Here is a 22,455-nt window from a genome sequence, read left to right as displayed (position 1 = left end):
GCAGTCTCCCCACGAACTTGCTAAATGGGCCTGCCTAGTTAGTCTCTCCCGTGGTTAAATTTCTGTGATTGGTCCACTATTTAACGCGATAAGCAACAAATAGGAATTGCCCCCCTTGAGATAACCTTGTCGCGGCCATAAAGTTTTGACGTACTGAAATATTTGGACCAGCCTGGGAGCGAACTATGCCCACCTATGACTCCCTGTATAAAAAAGCCGAAAAATTGTCCTTGCATTCTTGTGTAACTTATCTTTACCTTGTATCGCCCTGGAAAAAAATATTCAATCAAACTTCATCTCAAGCCTATTGAATTTCATCTAAAACTTCAAATTTTATTTCCTTATTTCGTCTGAATTTTCCAAATTCATCGATATGAGAGGCCTCTGAAATTTATTTTTTTGGGTTAAAATCCCAAAAGTTGCTGGAGACAGAGATGACTAATGCCCACCCAGGATCTCCAAATTCATACAACATCGAGAATAAAAATTAGGAACTTTAAAATGAGGATTGCCAAAGTTGAAATTCGTCACAGTAAATTCTATTAGCAACAAACTTTGAATTCATGACTTACTTAGAGTTAACTACATCCAAAATGCTTGAGCTTCAAAATATTCATTATACCTAGATACGTTGTAAGAGCGAGCACGCCGGCGAGCCGTGACCACGGGCTCACCTTCCTCGCCACGCTCCACACACAAGGAGGTCAGCCGGAGAAGAGAGTTTTCGCCGTCAGCCAAGCACTTGTATCGGTCGCCATTCCCCTTGGGCCTCAGGCGCTCCATGAGACAGTACTCGCTGTCGCCGCCTTTGGGAGATGGCACAGGCACGAGCTTGGTGTCGATGTGGCTCCAGCCAGCCGCGGCGTCCTCCTCGAGACAGAACAGCTTGTCCCTGCCGTCCTTCCACTCTGAGGGAGCACTCAAGACATTGCCGGCGCAGAGGTAGCCATCATCGACGGCGTCGAGACCGACCCATGCGTCTAGACCATGGTCGTAGTGGGCGTGGCCGACTACGGGCATCCGCCAGTCGCCAAGGCACGTCCACTTGTGACTTGTCGTGCTGAAAGAGCAGGTCTTGGGAGTCACCTTGTTCACGTCCCGGTCCCAGCGCCAAGCGGAAACCAAGATCTCATGGTCGTGCGGGGCCGCTCCTAGCGGGGCGCGCACCGCATGCGCCAAGATGTTATCGGCGTCGAAGGGGAGCATCAGAAGATTCTCAGTGCAACTCCAACGCCACTGCGACGAAGCCGACACCGGCTGCCAATTCCAGAGCTTGTCCTCGTCTCCTCCGGCTGCATGGGCGGTGAGGCAGTGCAAGCCCGATGCAAAAATTGTTTTGCCGTGGCCAACGTACTTGTAGTATCTCTCAAACCCACATGACTCGAGCAAGTAGAGCCTGTCGCCGACTGTAATGGCTGCCCGGTAGCCGAAGGCGTCGAGGAGGCTTTTCGGGAGGTTAGGCGAGACGACCTGCGCCGCTGTCTTGGTGTCGTAAATTAGGACGCCGCCGCCGACGACCTCTTGCCATTCCACGTCTGTGGTGATGCTGGTAGATATGGCGACAATGCTGCTGCCAACTGCGGCGAACTGCGCATCGTCGCGGACAGTAGGAAGCGCCACGCGGAGGACCGGTGGCTCCGGTAGGCGCCCGGTGCCGCCGTCCAGATCGTCGTCGGCGGCGAGGTCCAGCTTGTGGATGCCGTGTCCATCCTTGTGGTCGTCCAGCACCACGTATAGATGCCGCTTCGCCACCGCCGCTGCCGCCCGATGCTGGTGGTTTGCCTCGGCGTGCGGATCGCCATTGGAGTTGGAATTGGAGGCGTATCCTCGTGAGCCGATCAGGTTGTCCCGGCCGAGAGCGGCGGTCAGCTGGCTCGCACCGTGGCGGAAAGGGCGGAGCGGGGAGAGAAGGAGGTGCCGAGGCTGACCGAGGAACGATCGCCACGCCCACATCGTGTATCGGCGGCGGCCGGAGTTTAGGGTTGGGAAAGAAAAGACCTACCTGACCGGCTACCACTAGTAGAAAATCGATTGACGGCGAGATCGATAGTATGCTACGCGTCTTTGCGAGTACAATTTTTTATTTTATATTATAGAAAATGTTTGGAACCATGTTAGATGAATACGCACTTAGGATTTGGTTAATTTTGTATATAATAACTAAGTAGTCTCATGGTTCTTAATTCTGGCTCTGGAGATATTTTGGACACCATCAAAATAATTATATTTCTCTAAATTTTGGTTTTGCAATTGTGTAAGATGATGAAATTCCTACTTAATAAAGACCCACTAGATTTGACTAAAATCCAACGAAACCTGGTACAAAGGTTTGAAACCCATCTGTGTTTTTGCTAAAACTAACAAAAATGTTTTGTTAGAAATACATAATTTTTTTGGTAACAGTAAAAATCCAGAAATTACTGAAATTTCTGAAATCTTGATCAGACTCAATCCATATGCACACACACAGAAAAAAAATCTCAATCCATATGAGGAGCATGTTATTTCGCATAGAAGATTTTGGTTTACTGATCACCTAGTTCAAAAATTGGTATATAGAGTCTACTTCCACTCTAAATGATTATGTAAGCAAGAACTCAATCTTACTCTCTCCATCCAGGTTTGTAAAGCACCCTCGTATTTTCAGTCAAATTTTGGACATATAAGTTAATTTCAGAAACCATATTCAAAAGAAATTTCCAATGTTATGACATTTTTTGTAAATAACTCATATTTTTACTCTCGGAGACATGAATGTTCGAGGGACTGTCCAAATTTCCCATCGTCTCGGACAATGGGAAGCGCCACGCGGAGGACCGGAGGCTCCGGTAGGCGCCGCGTGCCGCCGCAAGATCGTCGTCGTTGGCAAGGTCCAGCTTGTGGAAGCCATGTCCATCGATGCCGTCATCCAGAACCACGTATAGATGCCGCTTCGCCGCCGCCGCCCGATGCTGTGGGTTGGCCTCGGCGAGCAGATCCCCATTGGAGTTGGAGTTGGAGGTGTATTCTCGTGAGCCGATCAGGTCATCTCTGCCGAGAGCGGCTGTCGGCTGGCTCGCACCGTGGCGGAAAGGGCGGCGACGGGAGAGAAGGAGGTGTCGAAGCTCTGACAGAGGAGCGATCGGCACGCCCACATCGTATATCGGCGGCGGCCTGAGGTTAGGGTTGAGAAGGAAAATACCTACCTGATCGGCGATCACTAATAGAAAATGGATTGACGGGCTCTACTACTCCTATGTAACTAAGCACTTAGGATTTGGTCAATTTTTGTATATACTCCTCCGTCCTAAAATACGTCCTAAAATAAGTGTTCAATTTTTCTTTTCTCTATCTCTATCTCTTCTCTATCTCTATATCACTGCTAGGGAAAAGGCTACTAGCAGCACGGGTAAAATGGCTACTAGTAGCGCGGGTACTCGCGCTACTAGTATCACGCTACAGCTAAAAGTTAGTAGTAGCGTGGGTCGAACCCGCGCTACTACTAACTTTGTTAGTAGCAGCGAGGGTTCAATCCGCGCTACTGCTATTATGAACCGCGCTACTACTAATGAAATAGTAGTAGTATATCTATAGTCCCAATGCTACTAGTATCCTAAATACTAGTAGCGGGCCATTTTATCCCCACGCCACTACTAACTTATTAGGAATAAAAAAAAATCAACCAAATTCATTCTATCGCGTGTCGTATCTTCTCCAGTTCCTCATTGTAGCAGCAACTCATGTATAATTTCATTCTATCGCACAGTTACATAAAAAACCACTCCGTCCGTTCCAAAATAATTGTCGCTGGGAGAAATCTCCGACCAGGTGAAAACGAACGAAAGTACAGAACTACCCCTAACTTGAAATCAGATCGTCGTCTTCCTCGTTGTCTTCCTCCAGGGCAGTGCATCCAGGCCAGCAGCAGGCCCCTCCTCCTCCTCCAGCTGCTCGTCCAGACCAGCAGTAAGCCCATCCTCCTCCTCCTCCTCCGCCCTCCACCAGCCGGAGCCTCCGCCAGGCTCCTCCCTGTAGTCCAGCTGCTCGTCCCCGTAGCCAGCAGCAGGCCCCTCCTCCGCCCTCCACCAGCAGGACCCTCCACCAGGCTCCTCCATGTTGTCCAGTTGCTCATCCCCGTCGCCAGCACCAGGCCCAACCTCCTCCGCCCCAGTCTTGTCGCCATGGCCCTAGCGTCCTCGCCCCGCTGCCCAGACAGATCGTCGCTGCACCCCCGCCTGGTCATCGCAGCACACACCACTCCAGGCAGGTACTCCTCACCTCAAATTACAGAAATTAACAACACAAGATTGATTCAGTTAAACAGTACATCAGAATTTGAGGAATCACTAGAATTTCAAATTCAGGACTCAACTGAAATAAAAGAGACAAATAAAGGAGGCAAGTGTAGCCTGCAGCCCACATTTTCCATCAGTCATCCAGATATGGCTAATTAAACATGGCTTGCTTTGGTTGTGTGTTAAGCTTACATTTATTCTTTAAACATGGCTGGCTTTGGTTAGTTAGCAATGGCACTTTCAATATACAGTCATAGCCAAGAAAAGAAAATGTAGGGTAAAGCAAAGAAAAGAGCAGCTGGCAAGGTGCACTATCTGCTTCTTACTGTAGACATGAATACAAGGAGTACATCACTCTCTGTCTATAGGAGTAATATGAACATCATTCTACATGGATCTATGAACATCTTCTTACAAAGTTGGAGCACAATCACTTCATTTATCGATCCGTATATCATGGAAGAGGAACCGAAGAATGTGCATATACTTACAATAGTCTTTTGTCTTTGTACTCCAAATCTGGAAGCAGGCAAAGATTTTATTTACTTACCAAAAACACACTTAAAATTGGAGTCTACAACAGTCTTTTGCCTATAGGAGTGAATATGCACTGGTGTACTCAAATTCTGGAAGCACTAGCACTAGTACTGCATTTGTTTGCTTCAGTAGATGTATACACAAATCTGGAAGCAGGCAAAGGTTTTCTTTACCTACCAAAATCTGCTTCTGCTTTCTAGTAAATGGCTTGCATCGTCCTTGGATGAAGTGCATTGAAGTACTCCTATTAAAAGATGAACAGAAAGATGTTACTCCTACACTGTACTGAAAAAGTTGCACAAATCTCTATTGCCAAGCCTTGCATTCACAGAAATGAAGTACTCCATACTCCATACTGTACATCCTTCCATAAGCAAAGAAGATGCCAACAAAGAAGATGCACATAAATCTCTACTCCATGCTTTAGTGAATTTAGTGAATCAAGTCTGTAGAAGCTACAGAAGCTGTGGAGATCCCATAAATCTGTGAGACCAGCCAAATTTCATTGCTTGATGGCCATTTAGACAATTTTGATAGTGATAAACCTTATTTTATTTTAGTCAAAGCATCACAGTGACAGTGCTTATTTTATTTCAGTTTTACAGTGGATACAGTTTTGGCAGTAAAATCTGCAGTACTCAAATTTTACAAACTGAAAACTATGACAGTACAAGCAGATCTCAGTTTCCACATGGAAAATACATTTCTCAGCTTTACAAACTAAAAATCACTGTATGATAGTGCAAGCAGATCTCAGTTTCAAAATGGAAAATACACTTCTCAGTTTTATAAAGTGAAAATTATGACAGTACAAGCAGTTTCAAAATCTCCAAGAAGTCACCTGGAAATGCAAAGTCTCCAGGGGAAAGCACTCGAGTAAACTCATCACCTTGAGAACTTCACAATAATAGCCATGATTTTCAAGCTATGTTTACAAGCAGATCTCAGTTGTTCAGTTTCACAAGCAGATCTCAATTTTTCAGTTTTGACAGTCAAGCATCCTCACCTTTGCTCTGTCGTCGTGGGAGGCGACAGTGGTGGCTGCCCTATCCCCATGAGCTCGACGTGACGACCTCTCCTCTCTCCGGGCTCCGGCGACCTGCACCAGAACACCAATGTTGACCGTGCCTCCCCAACCTTGTACAGGAATATACGACGGTCCATTTTGAGCAATCATACTGTACATACAAATTTGTTGCATATGTTCAGACATCACGGACAACAACTTATAAATTGCCCATTTGTTGTTGGCTTTACTACTATTGCCCCTAACATTGACCAGGATCATGATCCTAGATTAATTTGTGCAAACTTCTGGGAAGAAAATTACTCCTGCTTTCAAGTCCACGGCCTCCTCCAGCTGGAAGCGCAACACGGACGCGTAGCTCTCTGCCTGGTCCACCTCCGCGAAGTGCCGGCTCCAGCGGGTCCAGTCCCACGCTGACGCCGATGCCGCAGGGGAGAAGGCCGCGGTGTACATGCCTTAACTCCCCTATATTAGCAAAGACGGTCGTCCAACCAAGTTGAACAGACTGAAACCACTAAAAATGATGTGTAAATCGAACCCGTGACCGTCATAGACTCCAACTTCTCCACACGCCTCAGCTAATTCTATGCACCGCAAAACTAATGGCACGACTAACTAAGGCCTGAACGGGGCTTCGATCTCAATTTGGTAGCAGTAAGCTACCGATTCCGAACGAGACGCAAGCACACAAAGCTCGTTGGAATCGAGCTTACACGGTACTCAAATTCACGCATCGTGAACCCCACAGTTGCGACGGACAAATGCGTGTGGCGCTGGTATGAGATGGGGGGGCGGGGTGAGCGCAGGGGGTGGGCGGACGTACCTGAAGCGCATGGTGGGCGGGGCGGAAGGAGTAGCGATGGGGAGGAGGCCGCGGTGCAGCGGCATGCCATAGCGAAGGAGGAGCTGGCGCCGTGGCGGGCGGGCACGTGCGCGGCGGAGGGGGCGGGGGCGGGCAGCGGCGCGAGACGGGGAGCGCCGGGCGTGCGGCCGCCGACGTGGCGCACGCGACGGGGGGCATGGGGGCGGACGAACGGAGGAGAGGAGGTGAAAGGGAGGCCGGCGGCTAGTGGGTTGGGAGAGGAGAGGAGGTTGGGGATCTGGATCGGGCTGTGTGGTTCTTTTTTAGACAGATGGGGGGTAGTGGGTGGTGTGGGTCGGTTGGTGGGGTGGGAGTGTGGATCGGGCCGGGGTGACACGCTTAGTAGTAGCGTGGGGGTCTTACCTGCGCTACTACTACTTACTTAGTAGTAGCACCGGTTTTATACCCCTCGCTACTACTATGGCCTATCCCGGGGGCATTATTGGAGACCATTTAGTAGCAGCGCAGGTTTATACCCATCGCTACTACTATCAACTTAGTAGTAGCACGGTTTTTATACCCCTCGCTACTACTAATTAGCAGTAGCGCCCATTTTTAAACCGCGCTACTGATAAACTTCTGTGTATAAGGTTTTTCCCTAATAGTGTATCTATATCTATATATTATTATTATTTATTATATTATACTACCTAAAAGAACCGTAAGGTTCCGTATCCCCTCTTACCTCCCACTCTTCGTCCATCCTTTTCCGTTCGCTATCCCTTACCCCTCGACCAGTTTTTCTTTCTATCCATGTTTGATAAAACAATCAATTTCCGTATAGTAATTAATCTCTTTCTTTGGTAATCAATCTCAATTCACATCAATTATGGACAGCAATCTCTCCTGTATCCCGCGCCCTTGGACTCCAGCGGCAATTTCTCCTTTGACGAGGGAGCTGGAGACGATGCCATGATGTGGAGCATCTCCCGTAGCAGCGCTCAGATCGGCACAATGAGTACACCGAAGAAACCTTATTCCGTCCGCCATCTCGTTTCTTCTTCTGTGGCGGCGTGAGAGATCATGTGGCGGTCATGGAGCATCGGCGGGGGCGGAAGCGATGTACCAGTTTCTTCTCTCTTCTAAGCATGTATCATTTCTCTCCTTGGTCCTCTCTCCTGGAACGACGCACGGCGGCGGCGATGTTAGAACGCCGCGTGGCTGGTCGAGGGAGCAGGGGGCAGACTTGAGTGGCACAGGGACTGAGAACGCGGCGTGGCTGGTCGAAATCAAGATCTGCAGCCCAATCAACATCTGCACAGCCGTGGCGTTCGTTACTACATGTCCGCTTCTTAACCCGCCACGCCGACGTGCCCGTCTCCATTGAACCACCTCCATGTCGCGCCACTCTGCGCCAATCTGCGACGCCGGCCACAGCCTCCACTTATTCTTTGTCTCAATCCGCTGGTCTTAAGCTCCCAGGTCCAAAGCAAGCAGGGCCCATGGCGAGTAGGGAGTCATAGTCTACCTTTATCCAGGCATCAGCGATGCTTGAAGCCTTCAACCACGCCGATGACACCTGAAGCAGCCAAAGTCGAGGGACATAACCGCTGCACTAGCGAGCATCAGGTGCGTGTTTGCGCCTTTTCTATTTGTCTCTGGCCGTCAGTACTCACTACTTAGTACATACATGCACTTAGCTGAGATATAAATTCCAAACTTTTTTTTCATCAAGTTTGGATTTGCTTACCATGAGTGTCACATGGTATATAAATTCCAAACTGTTCTTGGGTGCTTCAAATGGGTCACGTGGAATTAAGGAAGACGAAATCTGATGTGATGATGTATGCGTATATGTGACACCATGGTTCAATCTACTGTAAAGTTATCGTCCTAATGTTTCATTTTCTCCATTTTGACAGTACCATATTATTCTGTCTGAACATTTATGTGCGCAACACATTATTTTATCAAATAAAAAGATGTGAATTTTGAACTTCATCTGTTTTGATTTGCCACATCTTTTAATTTTTTAATCCTACTCCCAGTTAACCAAATCATGAAGATTGTGATATTTTGTGCTTGGGCACGTGGAATGCCATTTTCGGGTACCGATGGTTTATGGAAAAAGGTAGATAAACATGTCTTGTAAATGGATTGTATTATTGCCTCTTATTTTTTTCTTTATCAGACAAGATATCTTATTTTCTGTAAAAACATCATGTCATTCAAATAATTATATTTCACTACGATGTTCTTTGGCCATCAATGTCTTACAACAAAGTTTCCATAAGTTCAATGGTTCATAAACAAAGCAAAATCTCCTTTGCTTATTCATTCACATCAAGATATATCCCTGTATATTCCTCCCGTGGTAATGCACGGGCATGTACCTAGTACGAGACAATTTTTAATCTATTCATCAAATGTCAAGGTAGTACAAAGGACATCAGAAATAAGAATTACATCCAGGTTCATAGACCACTTAGCGACGACTACAAACACTGAAGCGAGCCGAAGGCACACTGCCATCGTCGCCCTTCCCACATCGGGGCCGGACAAACATTATTGAAGTATATAGTCGGGAAGTCGTCGTGCTAAGACCCCATAGGACCAGGACACCAGAACAGCAATCGCCGCCGACTGTAGTATACAGTCGGGAGCAACTTGGTGAATGTCGCACCAGCACCTGCTCACGCAATCGCACCTGCTCATAGCAGCCCGTCCTCCGTCTCTGGCATGCTCGGCGGGGCTTCGTCTTTGGCTGAGGTCGATGCCCTCCCGGTAACTACTTGTCACATCGGCCCTCTTCAACACACACACACACACACACACACACACACACACACACACACACACACACACAATATTCCGTTTCCGTTTCCTTTCGGATATCTGACATCGCAGACATGTCTTTGCAGGCCAACGAAACCCCATGCACCATACCGTACACCATCATCGGCCAGAAGGTGGACGCGGGAAAGACGATGATAGTGAAGCCGAGGGAACGCTCGTTCCGCAATCGGCTGATGCCCCATGGCCTCTTCAAGGTTTTCGTGGCTAGTGTCAAAGGGGCCACAAGAATTTGGTTCCTCCGGTACCACTATGGGAGTATGACGATGAGACCCTGCCGCGGCTTGGCGATTGCAAGAGTTGGGTCCTGTTGCGGCCGAAGGGTCTCCTGCGTCTGGAGGCGGCCACCAATGAGAACACCTCAGCAAGGTATTAACACCACCCCACCTACCCAATTAGTGGCACCTGTCATCCCGAGTGATAGCAGACGACGAGAGGAAGAGGCTCCACTAGTGGTTGACGACGTCGCCGGCGTCGAAGAAGCAATGAATGATGTCATGGACGAGGATGATGACCCTCTATGGTTTCTCAATACTGGCGGCTATCACAAAGGAGAATTGATAGCTCAACAGTACGACTCAGGATTTGAGCGTGATGAGTTGATGCTTGAATTGTTGGATGAGGAACGTTTTAAGGCTGATTGTGAGAAGTCTCTCTTCATGCAATCCTCTCATGACACGCCTCCAGATGCCGCCTCAACCCAGGATCAACAACATGAGGGTCGTGCAATGCTGTAACCGACAACACTGGGGTGGTGGTCAGGCACGGTATGTTAGTCTTAGTTCCGGTACCCTAGAAGCATAGGAAGAAATCGAGGAAAGGCCCTACTGGCGCCCAAGTTGCTTCTATCAGCCATCCGCCTATGTAGCCTCGGGTTGCAGACCGTCTACCTATCAAAGGCGCGGCGTAATTCTATGTCCCCGGTGATCCGAACCTACCTAAGAAAGCGCTAGAGGGCATAGATGACGATCTAAGGAGACTTCATGACGATGTGCTGTCGAGAGAGAAAAGCCTTCTCGTCTCGAAAAATCCAGGATACCCGCTCTACATGGTTAACGTGCCGCAACAAATGTTGTACGTCCAGACATTCCCCGCGGATAAATTATTCCTTCAGTTTGGTTACCTCTTCAATATGTTTCACATGACAACGCTAGATTTTACGTTACGTCCGCCTTTATGCCTTGTACATGAACTACATCATCAAGAGTGAGTGAATATCTTATATCTTATATCTCAGTCTGCGCGGAGCACCATAAATATGCGAGGAACTACATCGCCGACTTCATGACCGCCAATAAGGATAAGGAGTCTATTCTCCTGCCTTATCATCCCATGTAAGTCGTCCGCGTATATCCTCTGTGACACATACATACTTTCTTAAATTTTAGTCATTCCTTTGCATGCCTGGAGGCTAATTTTAGGTGTACTGTGCGCCGTCCTCATCATTCTTTACCCCCAATTCTCCCACGCTCTTTACTTGGACTCGTCGAAGAACATAAACAAAAAGGATTACACACACATCAAGAGTGTTCTCGACAGTGCTATCTTAAGCTACGGCCAACCAGAGAGCATCGATGGCGAAGAAGTGCTACGCCATGTATGTAGGGAAGGTTTTAGGAGTGTATGACGAGTGGCCAGAGTGTCAGACCCAAGTGTCGGAGTTCTCGGGCGGCAACCAGAGAGGTTTCAATACCAGACGCGAAGCAGAAGCTAGTTACTTGAGGTTCAGGCTTGCACAAGAGAGGGATCGGTACCGGTGCCTCAAGTACTACATTATGGCACTCTTGCTCATAGTGATCTCTCTTCTCTTTTGTACCATAGTTTAGATATAGATGATGAAACATGTGTGTGTGATGACCATGCAGTTGCTTGCCGAGACATGTTGCATAACTTGTATCGCTATATTGAGATGATGATGAGAGACATCATTTGTGCTGGACGAGGTCATGATATGATGAGACTATTATGGGTATAATATGATGAGAATATTGTTTGTTTATGATATGTTTAGACTACTGTTTAAAATCTGTACAAACACATTGCAAATACATAGCAGAAAAAAATTATGCGTAACGCTGGTTAACAAGAAGTAGTAGCGCCGTTAGGTTAGGAGCGCGGGGTGGAGTACCGTGCTACAGCTATATAGCAGTAGCACTGGGCAGACCAACGCTACTACTACAAGTTCGCTGTAGCGACGTAGTAGTAGCGCAGCCACCCATGCTACTGGTAGGCAAAAGCCCAGCGCTACTGCTAGGGTTTTCCCTAGTAGTGGCGGTGGCACGGTGGAGCCGGCGTCGACGACTATGACGGAGGGGTAAAGGCAGGTGGCGACGATGGGTTGAGGCGAAGAGGCCAGTGGGGTGCACCACGTGGATTTTATTACGGGGGAGAGGAAGTGGCCAGTGTAGAGCAGAAAATATACGAGACTAAGCCAAATGTGTTATATCAGACACTCGGCTTACATGCTTGGTATTTTCTTCAAAAAGGTTTTTCCTTTAAAAGAAAAGGCTTATGTAAGCCGAATATGCCGTTAGAGCACACCTGACCTATAGAGACCGTTGTTGTTCTGTTAATTGCAGTGGGATTGACAACATGACAGAATATACCGAGTTTTTTTGTAAGTGGTGTGTGTTTGATGATATACTTGTCTTACTGGAGGCTCGCAGTTGCCGTGTGGTTTCAGAGGGTACTCGGCTCGCAGTTGCTGGTTGCAGTTGCTGTGTATTTTGGAAGGTTCTCGGCTTACACTAGGTTAAGGGGAGTATCAAAGAAAAAAAATTATCGGCTCATGAAAAAACACTAGGCAACATGTGTTTTTTCCGAGTGACTAGTACCATGCATGCATAGGTGCCGGAAAAAGGTGTGATAAAAAGAGAAAAGTGAGAGAAATGAAAAAAAAAAGAAATAGGAAAAGTCAAAGTTTCACTAGAAGCCAACTGGAGTTTGCTCGTTGCATGCAATTGCAAACCAAATCCCTTAGCGATATGCACTGCGCTAGCAATCCGGATACGAACTGAAGACGGGAAGCACTATTAATTAAGTGTTAGAAAACCTAGACTACTGCCGGCTCAACAATGGCGAGAGAAGGTTTTGTGCCGTGTGAAGAATGCAGCGTTTTCTGCCTTGCTTTATTCCTCATAGCGAAAACGGGAAACGGATCGTGTCCGAGCTTTGCGGCCGCGCCATCCCACGGCCACTCTCGCACGTCCGAGCGATGCCACCGCGCGTGCTTGACTTCGTGCTATCCCACGATACACGCTCAGCAGCTCGATCCTATCTAAAAGGAAAAGAACCGGTCATGGCACAGACAGACTCGTGCACATGCGGTAGAGTTTTGAAAAGCAAAGAAACAACTACCTAAACTAGATACAAGGGCGCCAGGATTACAAGGTCAACAAATCACCCCCTAATCCTGGTGTCCGTTTGATACTTCCATGACGCCGAGCTTAAGTCGCATCTCCGAGAACTTGACGCGCCCCAGCGCCTTGGTCAGGATGTTTGTTCATTTGTGCTCACATGATCAATGTCCACCACGCCTTCCTCAATGCACTGACGAATGTAATGAAAACGAATGTCGATGTGCTTACTTCGTTCATGGTGCACTGGGTTCTTGCTCAGCTCGATCGTGGATTTGTTGTCCACGTACAGCTTCACCGTCGCGTCAGACTTGTTCGTCAGCTCGGCGAGGAGCCTGCTCAACCAGACGGCTTGGCAACCTGCCTTCGCCGCTGCGATATACTCCGCCTCGCAAGACGAGAGAGCCACCATCGATTGCTTCTGAGACGTACACGTGATGATGCCGGAGTCGAGGAAGAATACGACGCCGGTGTTGCTCTTTCGGTCATCAATGTCTCCAGCGAAGTCGCTGTCACTCAAACCCACCAGAACAGGCTCGCTAGTGGAGCCCTTCACGTACCTGCACCCGTAGCCTGCCGTCCCGCTCATGTAGCCCAGAATCTGCCTCACGGCAGCCCAGTGTGAAGCAGTGGGTGCCTCCATGTACCTGCTCACTATCCCGACGGCATGCGTGATGTCGGGGCGAGTGTTGCAGAGGTACCGGAGACTGCCGACGATGCTCCGATAGCTGGTGGCATCCATCATGTCTCCGCCTCGCGCCTTGCTCACCTGCAGGCGGTTCTGCATTGGGGTGTGACAGGCATTGCAGCCCATCATGCCTGCAGCTTCCAAGATCTTCTCCGCGTAGGCTTTCTGACAGAGTGTGATCGTGCCCGCCTCTTGCCTGACCTCGATCCCCAAATAGTAGCTCAGGAGACCGAGATCGCTCATTTCAAACAGCTCGTGCATCTGATCCTTGAATGCGGCTATCTCGTTGGCGTCCGTGCCGGTGATGATTAAGTCATCGACGTAGACGCCGAAGAGCAGCGTAGCCGTGCTGCCGTTCCTCTTGTACACAGCATGCTCGACGCTGCTCCTCTCGAAGCCGAGCGATGCCAGAGAGGCATCGAGCTTGACATTCCAGGCGCGTGGTGCCTGATGGAGCCCGTACAGGGCCATGCGTAGCCTGAGCACCTTGTGCTCGGCGTCGGGGTCGATGTAGCCTGGTGGTTGGTGCACGTAGACCTCCTCCACGACGTCCCCGTTGAGGAACGCCGACTTGACATCCATGTGGTGCACCTGCCACCCGCGGTGCGCGGCGAGGGCCAGCAGCCGCCGCACGGTCTCCAGGCGCGCCACCGGCGCGAAAACCTCGTCGAAGTCCACCCCCTGCCGCTGTGCATACTCTTTCGCGACAAGGCGTGCTTTGTGCTTGACCACCTCACCAGTTGCATCCCTTTTTACCTTGTAAACCCACTTGAGCCCGATGGCCTTGTGGCCGGGTGGGAGCGTGGCGAGCTCCCAGGTGTTGTTGCCGCGGATCGACGCCAGCTCGGCATCCATGGCGCTCTTCCAGCCTGCCTGGGTCAGCGCGGCGTCCACCGACACAGGTTCTTCAGCCGCTACCATGCACAACTCGTCGTCGAGCTCCTCCACATCATCACCCATTATGTAGTCGTCGTAGAATGGGTTGGGTTTGATGATGCCGTGACGTGCCCTCGTGGTCATAGGGTGCTGCGGCTCTGGAGGTGTCGGGGAGGCCTCTCCCGAGCTGGTTCCTGCAGATGATGATGAAGATGCAGCAGCTGACCCTGGCGTGGTCTAGTCCACGAGAGGGCTGGGAGGCGGCGTGCGGCTCGTATGAGCCGCGGTCCCCGTACTCTGCTCGCCAGGGAAGAAGGTCGCCGTCATCGCCGTGGTGACTGGGTGCGCGTACACCTCGACATGGAACGGCGCGGCGTCAGCGGCCGCCTCCTCCTCATTCCAATCCCAACGTGCGCCTTAGTCGAAGATGACATCGCGCGACACGTGCACCCGATTCTTCACAGGGTCGTAGACGCGATACGCCGCCGACCCAGGCTCGTACCCTAGGAACATCATGGGGGTGCTCCGGTCGTCCAGCTTTGCCGGGTTCGGCTTGGTCACCTTCACGTGTGCAACACACTCAAAGACACGGAAATAGCTCACATCTGGCTTGTAGCCATGCCATACCTCGAATGGACTTTGTCCATCCACGCTTTTCGTCGGCGATCTGTTCAGAAGATAAACTGCAGTGGTCACGGCTTCTCCCCAGAACCTTGCTGGAACGCCCATGGCCTTCATCAAGCTGCGCGCGGTGGAGACAATCGTCTGGTTCCGGCGTTCGACGACCCTGTTCTGCTGGGGTGAGTACGGCGCAGTCAGTTGACGTCCGATGCCCTCGTCTGCGCAGTACTCAGCGAACGTGGCCACGGTGAACTCGCCACCGTGGTCAGTCCGGAGTAGGTGCAGCTTGCGCCCTGTCTCCACCTCAACTCCAGCCCGGAACCGCTTGATCGCCGTTGCTGTCTGGTCCTTCGTCGTCAGCAGCGTGAGCCACATATACCTGCTCTTGTCGTCGACAAGGAGTAGGAAGAAGCGCCTGCCGGCTGGCGTAGCTGGCGTGATCGGCCCGCAGATGTCCCCGTGTACCAAGTCGAGGATGTCCTCCGCCCTCTTCTTTGCCTGTTGGGGAAAGGGTGCGCGGCGCTGCTTTCCGGCTAGGCTGCCGTCACAAAGTTGCTCGACGTGGTCGATGTGCGGCAGCCCTCGCACCATGCCATGGCGCGCGAGCTTCTTGAGGGCGTCGAAGTTGAGATGGCCGTAGCGTGCGTGCCACCTCCAGGAATCATCGGAGTGCACCGCCGCGAGGCACACCGGCCTCGCAATGTCCAGCTTGACAGTGTCAGGCGGTTGCGTGCCCGTGGTACCTTGACAAGCAGATTATGGCGCCTGTCGAACAACTTCAGGAACCCGTTGGCGAGGTCGATGCGACAGCCGTTCTCCTCGAGCTGCCCGAGGCTGACGATGCTGCTCCGCAGACGTGGGATGTAGTACGCGTCGGTTAGTGCTCGATGGTCGCCGTTGCCGCAGGCGAACAAGATTGTCCCCCGCCCCTTGATCTCCACAACTGACCCGTCGCCGAATTTTACCGTGCCGCCCACCATGGTGATCAGCTCGGTGAAGACGTCGCGGCGGCCAGTCATATGGTTGCTGGCACCGGTATCCAGCACCCACGTGTCGTTGCCCTGGTGCGCGGAGGCGAGGAAGACACGGTCCTCCGCGAGGTTGACGCGCTCCAGCGTCCCGATCGCGACCGGCGTGGGCGCGTCCATGGTTGCGTCCTGGTCCGTGACCGCCATCAGGAGTGCTGGCCCAGCGCCATCGGGCTTGTCCTCCTCCGCCGCGGCCAGGTGAGCTTGCTGGCGTCGCTCTCTGCGTTCCCGTCGCGGCTCCGGACAGTCACGGGATATGTGCCCTGCATACTTGTTGCAGTTGTAGCACTTGATCCCCGACCTGTCCTGTTCGCCGTTTGGGCCACGACGATCGTTGCCGTGGTGCTTGCTCTTGCCGCGGCCGTTGCCCCTTGAGCCGCCGCCGTTCGAGCCGGATCCCTGTCCGTGCTCCTTCTGCTTGCCGCGGGCCATCCACTGCTCTTCCATGAGCAGCAGCTAGCTGCCCATGCGGTCTGCCGTCCTGAACGAGCACCTTTCCGCCGAGGAGCGCATGCGTCCTATCAACTCCTCGACGGACATGCCGTTGAGATCGAGGAGATTCTCGATCGAGCAGGCGATCTGCGCGTACTGGCTAGAAACTTCACGTAGAAATTTCTGAACTATCTTTACCTCGTCCACCACGTCGTCGAGAGATCGCAGGTTATTGGCGAGGTTGGTGATGTGCATGCCGAACGCGTCGAGCGTCTCGCTGTCCTTGAAGGCGATCTGCTCGAACTCCTTGTGAAGCCGCTGCGCCGTGGCCTCCCGTGCCCGGCTGACGCCCATGCGCATCAGCTTGATCACCTCCCACGCGTCCGCCGCCGTTTCCTTGACTGCGAGAACCGGCACCATCTCCGGTGGCGCCGCACGCAGCAGTGCAGAGAGCGCTGCCATGTCCTCGCGATCGCCCGGCTCTCCCATGCCGGACACCGCCTCCCACAACTCTTGCGCGCGCAGGTTGATTTTCATCACCAGCACCCACTCAATGTAACTGGTGGCTGTGAGGGTGGGGTAGACGATGTTGGCGCCGAAGTTCGTGTACTCCTGGACGACGCGCTCGTGGATGATCACTTCCTTGCCGCCTCCCCGGACGACGCTGCGCCTCCGGCTCCGTCCTCGCTCCCTCGCCGCTGCCGTCCCGGTGTCGCCACCCGTCTCGTTGGTGCGCGGCGCCGGCGTGCGTCCGCCGTCGTTGGACGACATGGCCGCTGCGGATCGTCAATTGCTCTGATGCCAATTGTTAGAAAACCTAGACTACTGCCCGCTCAACAATGGCGAGAGAAGGTTTTGTGCCGCGTGAAGAATGCAGCGTTTTCTGTCTTGCTTTATTCCTTATAACGAAAACGGGAAACGGATCGTGTCCGAGCTTTGCGGCCGCGCCATCCCACGGCCACTCTCGCACGTCCCAGCGATGCCACCGCGCGTGCTTGACTTCGTGCCATCCCATGATACACGCTCAGCAGCTCGATCCTATCTAAAAGGAAAAGAACCGGTCATGGCACAAACAGACTCGTGCACATGCGGTAGAGTTTTGAAAAGCAAAGAAACAACTATCTAAACTAGATAAAGGGCGCCAGGATTACAAGGTCAACATTAAGGATGATTAGATCGATGTTTGCGTGGCGAAGCCGTGCGTTTGACAGAGAGAGATCCATTGGATTAGATCGATCGTTTGTGTCCGCTTGACAGAGAGATCGTGCAGTGCATGGATGGAGACTCGCGTGCGTTTCCAAGAGCTGAATCTCAGCTTGCGGTCGTTCTACGCTTACGATACAAGGAGAGAAGTACGTATATATAATACACCTTACGGACCGTATAAACACTAGATACGTACGCTAGCAATCCGTATACGAACTGAAGACGCTCCTGAGTCCGAAGCACTCTAGTAGTGTATTGATCAAGGAAGGCACGTACATTGCCCTGTGTCGCCATCCATCCATATATACCTACCTAGCTAGGGTTGCACACCTACGGACCTTCCATAGCTAGTTCCTTCCGATCAAGGCGACGAGAAGTACGTCCCCTAGCTAGCTCTGATCAAGGGAAGGCGATTCAATATGGCCGGCCATGACGAGCTCTTTCCCGTCGGCTCCACCTTCAGTCCCCAGGATCACGAGCTCATCAACCAGTTCCTCCGTCAGAAGATTGCCGGAGCAGACCGCGGCCGCTTCAGCAGCTTCATCCACGAAGACGACGTCTACTCCGCGCCACCCGGAGACCTCATCGAGAACCGTGCCCACGCGCCTGGCTCCGACAAGAACGACGGGAAAGGAGGCGTGTGGTACTTCTTCTCACCGGTCCGTCGTCACAAGACCAAAGGTGGCCGCAGCCATGGGCGTACCCACGTTGGGCCAGGGGGTGTCACAGGACACCGGGTAGAAAAATGTTTTACCTATACATGTATAGCCCATATACGGCTGGGACACCCCGTAATTTCATTACCTGGACACCGGTACAACAAGCCGGCAAATTTGACAAATTTGACCTATAGACGCAATTAAATCACAGAATGAACTGTCTGTAGAACTATTTCACGCGGCTGACCTGTGGCGCCTAGCTCCGGGCGCTGCACTAGTGCAACGCCTGGGAGCTAGGCGCTGCACTAGTACAACGCCTAGGAGCTAGGCGCTACACTGTATAGTGTGGCGCCTAGCCCTTAGGCGCTGCACACGACTTAGTAATTTTCTGATCACACGTATGTGACGCTGGCCGTGTAGCGCCTACCTGTGAGGCGTTGCAGAGTGTAGTGTGACGCCTTCGTGGCGGGCGTCACACAAAAAGGTCAGCCACGTGAAATAGTTTCACGGATAGTTCATTCTATGATTTGATTTCGTCTATAGGTCAAATTTGTCAAATTTGCCCAACAAGCCAGCCCAATCAACAACTACCTACGGCGCGATGCAGCTAGCCAGTACGAATACCACTCAAAAAAAAAAGCTAGCCAGGGCGAATCCCTCAAATACAAATCCAACCAGCGCAAGGCCCAATCTTAGCAGCGAGGGCGAGAGAGCCAGGGCGGCAGCTAAATCGATCGACCACCCCTAAAAAAAAGCTAAATCGATCGACCCTCATGGCCACATCTAATTATTTCTACCCCCTAAAAAATCTAATTATTTCTAAAAAAATCACTCATCTAATTCTAGAAAAAAGGCTCTCATCTGCAACAAACAATTTCTCAAAAAAAAAAATCTAAAACAAACAAAAAATTTCATATGCCTCTCCGTGTCGCTCGAAATAAAATCAATCCATCGCTTGGCTCAGCACTCAGGTCACCATACTCACTTTGACATCGCTGTCCCCAGATCTTGTCGAGTGGCCGAAGCAGCGGAGGAAACGTAAGGTAAATCATAAGAAGTACGGACCCCAATGTGACGTGTTTGTTCTAGATTGTAATTCTTGTTCCTCAAACCCTTGAGGATTAGGGCGGCCTCTTAATTGTGTTGAATCATTGAAATATTTATAAAAACAATTGCATGAAATATTCAAAATTTATTCACAAAGTGGAGGTCAGATCACAATCCTTGAAGGTGATCAACATCTGTGCTGGATGATTCTCGGAAGACTAGACGCACCAAAGTAAGCTTACTTTTACAACCGTGCAATTCAAGTATTAACCCGTGAAAAAAAACCCAAGTATTGGATACATATTCTTTCATGGTTTAATCTTCTCTGCCCAAATATAAATTATCAAGCGCAAATATCAAATAATAACTATCGAGTTACACCCAAATATAAATTATTGAGCGCAAATATCAAATAATAACTATCGAATTACATGTCGTAGAAGGAAGCATTTCTAAAAAAGCAAGAGCGATCAATACATGATTAAAATGTTGATCGGTTTTAAATATAATGTTGTAGAAATGCATTAATATATACTTTTATTTAATATGGTATGCCTGTTCTATTGTGCATGGGACACCGGGTAAGTTTTGTCCTGGGTCCGCCCCTGGCCGCAGCGGGAGGCGACAGCGCGTCGTCGACCACGACGAGGGTTACAACTGGCACTCGGAGAAGAGCGAGCCCGTGCTAGACACTCAAGGTAAACGGGTCGGCCTCATCGACCATCTTTCCTTTGGGATCAAGAGGCCTGGAGCAGCTAGAACCAGGGTTGGGTGGTGCATGAAGGAGTACGGCCTCGACCACGACGATGAACAACACGGTGCGGCCGACCCGGTGCTATGCAAGATCTACGTCTCACCCCACAAGAGGGAGATTACCTACGCGTCGGTAATCAACGCCCCCGGTTCCAAGAGGAAGAGGAAGGCTGCCGCCGAGGTCCAACATCCAGAGGCTCCACGTCCCAAAACCCCACGCCGCCAAGAAATGACCATCCAAGAAGAAGAAGAAGCCGGCGGGACGCTTCGGGAGTTCGAGCGTTCGTTCATGTCCGACCAAGACGACGAGACGTTGCCCCCCGGAGTAGTGGACGACGGCAGCGTGGATCCAGGCGGGTTTTTCACCGACATGCTTCCAGAATTAGGACTGACGCTCCAGGGAAATACTAAGGCGGCCGAGCATGGCAGCGACTGTACATTGGAGGAGTCCTTAGCCGGCGAACATGGCGACATCCACCAAGGCGTCGAGACGGTGGAGGAGGATGACGGCAGCTTCCAATGCACATGGGAGGAGCTGTTCGGCGACGACATGGAAGTGGCATGCCCTGCCCCGCCGACGGCGTCGTTGCACGTGAGGACCGAGTGTCCGTGTGTGTGACGGAAAGTGCGGAATTTGCATCCGAGTGTGCGTGTATGTCTTGTTGATTGCACATTGTTGATGAACAAGCCATCCATATGTGTAGCAGATCAATTGATATTCTTTTATCATATATTCATATTAGACTACGTAATGATTAGTGATACAACTGCTCTGTTCCTAAGCGTGAAATAAATACTTGACAAATCAAAAACAAAATCCTGTCTGATGAGATCGGTGCATGTACTTTGCTGCAAGAACACCTAGCTCTAAGCATTTTGTTCATCGAAAAGTGTAACCATTACCTTTGTTTTCTTAACAGACCTAATCCCAGCCATTTTCATTAGTCCTCATAAAGGATATACATCTTCCCAGCATACAAAGGTATCGAGGAAATGAGAAAGGGAAGAAATGCGAGGATCTGGACGTTTGACCAGTTCCCAGACGTTGTTGAGCTCGAACTGGTGTAATTCTTCTTGCATAGCTTGAATCCACTCAGGCTCCAGAAATGCTTCATCTATCTTAGTGGGCTCTGTGATAAAGATAAACGCAAAGTGCTCACAAAAGTTAGATAAATGTGAAGCTTTTGAGCGTGTGAGAGGACCTGGTGCTTCAATGTCACTGAGGGAGTCTTGGATTAGGGGGTGTCCGGATGGCCGGACTAAGAACTTTGGACGAACTCCCGGACTATGAAGATACAAGATTGAACACTCCGTCCCGTGTCCGGATGGGACTTTCCTTGGCGTGGAAGGCAAGCTTGGCGATACGACATGAAGATCTCCTCCCATTGTAACCGACTCTGTGTAACCCTAGCCCTCTCCGGTGTCTATATAAACCGGAGAGTTTTAGTCCGTAGGACGAACAACAATCATACCATAGGCTAGATTCTAGGGTTTAGCCACTCCGATCTCATGGTAGATCTACTCTTGTACTACCCATATCATCAATATTAATCAAGCAGGAGTAGGGTTTTACCTCCATCGAGAGGGCCCGAACTTGGGTAAAAACATCGTGTCCCTTGTCTCCTGTTACCATCCGCCTAGACGCACTGTTCAGGACCCCCTACCCGGGATCCGCCGGTTTTGACACCGACATTGGTGCTTTCATTGAGAGCTCCTCTATGTCGTCGCCTTTAGGCCCGATGGCTCCTTCGCTCGACAATCGCGATACGGTCCGGGATGAGAATTTTCTCCCCGGACAGATCTTCGTACTCGGCGGCTTCGCACTGCGGGCCGACTCGTTCGGCCATCTGGAGCAGATCGAAAGCTACGCCCCTGGCCGTCAGGTCAGGTTTGAAAGCTTAAACTACATGGCCGACACCCGCGGAGACTTGATCTTCGACGGATTCGGGCCACGACCGGGCGCGCCGCACTGTCTCGATGGGCATGATCTAGCTCTGCCGCCGGACAGCGACGAGAGCGCCGATCAGGTGTTCACTCCGACCATTAGTTCGGAGCCGACTGCGCTAGCCAGGGACGGACGGTTAGACGCCGCCCCAGGAGCCGCAATCTCTGCGGCTATAGAGCCGAATACCAGCCAAGTCCTTTGCAAGGCCGGTAACTCCAAGGTGCCGGGCTCCGTTCCGGACTTTGAATACTCTGCACCCTTTTCGATCGAACCCGATCTGGCTCTGATCACGGAGTTCACCGCCGCGGACGTCTTTCAGCACTCGCCCTTTGGCAATATCCTAAATTCACT

General features: G+C 50.9%; 1 protein-coding gene and 1 pseudogene across 1 annotated transcript; one reads left to right on the top strand and one right to left on the bottom strand.

The window, feature by feature from the left end:
* Positions 1-4,125: 4,125 nt before the first annotated feature.
* On the bottom strand, positions 4,126-6,927 carry LOC123082665 (probable pathogenesis-related protein ARB_02861). Its single transcript, XM_044504953.1, has 4 exons — positions 6,662-6,927; positions 5,818-5,910; positions 4,989-5,055; positions 4,126-4,257 (listed from the first exon to the last, which is right to left on the bottom strand). Exons 1-3 carry the CDS (start codon positions 6,857-6,859, stop codon positions 5,008-5,010), a joined length of 339 nt encoding a protein of 112 aa, XP_044360888.1. The 5' UTR covers positions 6,860-6,927; the 3' UTR covers positions 4,126-4,257; positions 4,989-5,007.
* An 11,202-nt stretch (positions 6,928-18,129) lies between these two features.
* On the top strand, positions 18,130-20,778 carry LOC123082664 (uncharacterized; annotated as a pseudogene).
* The last annotated feature ends 1,677 nt before the right edge of the window (positions 20,779-22,455 follow it).

Source organism: Triticum aestivum, chromosome 4A (genome assembly GCF_018294505.1).
Source record: "Triticum aestivum cultivar Chinese Spring chromosome 4A, IWGSC CS RefSeq v2.1, whole genome shotgun sequence".
Taxonomy (NCBI): domain Eukaryota; kingdom Viridiplantae; phylum Streptophyta; class Magnoliopsida; order Poales; family Poaceae; genus Triticum; species Triticum aestivum.
Note: the sequence above shows the minus strand (reverse complement) of the source record. Positions and strands in the feature narration are given on the sequence as shown.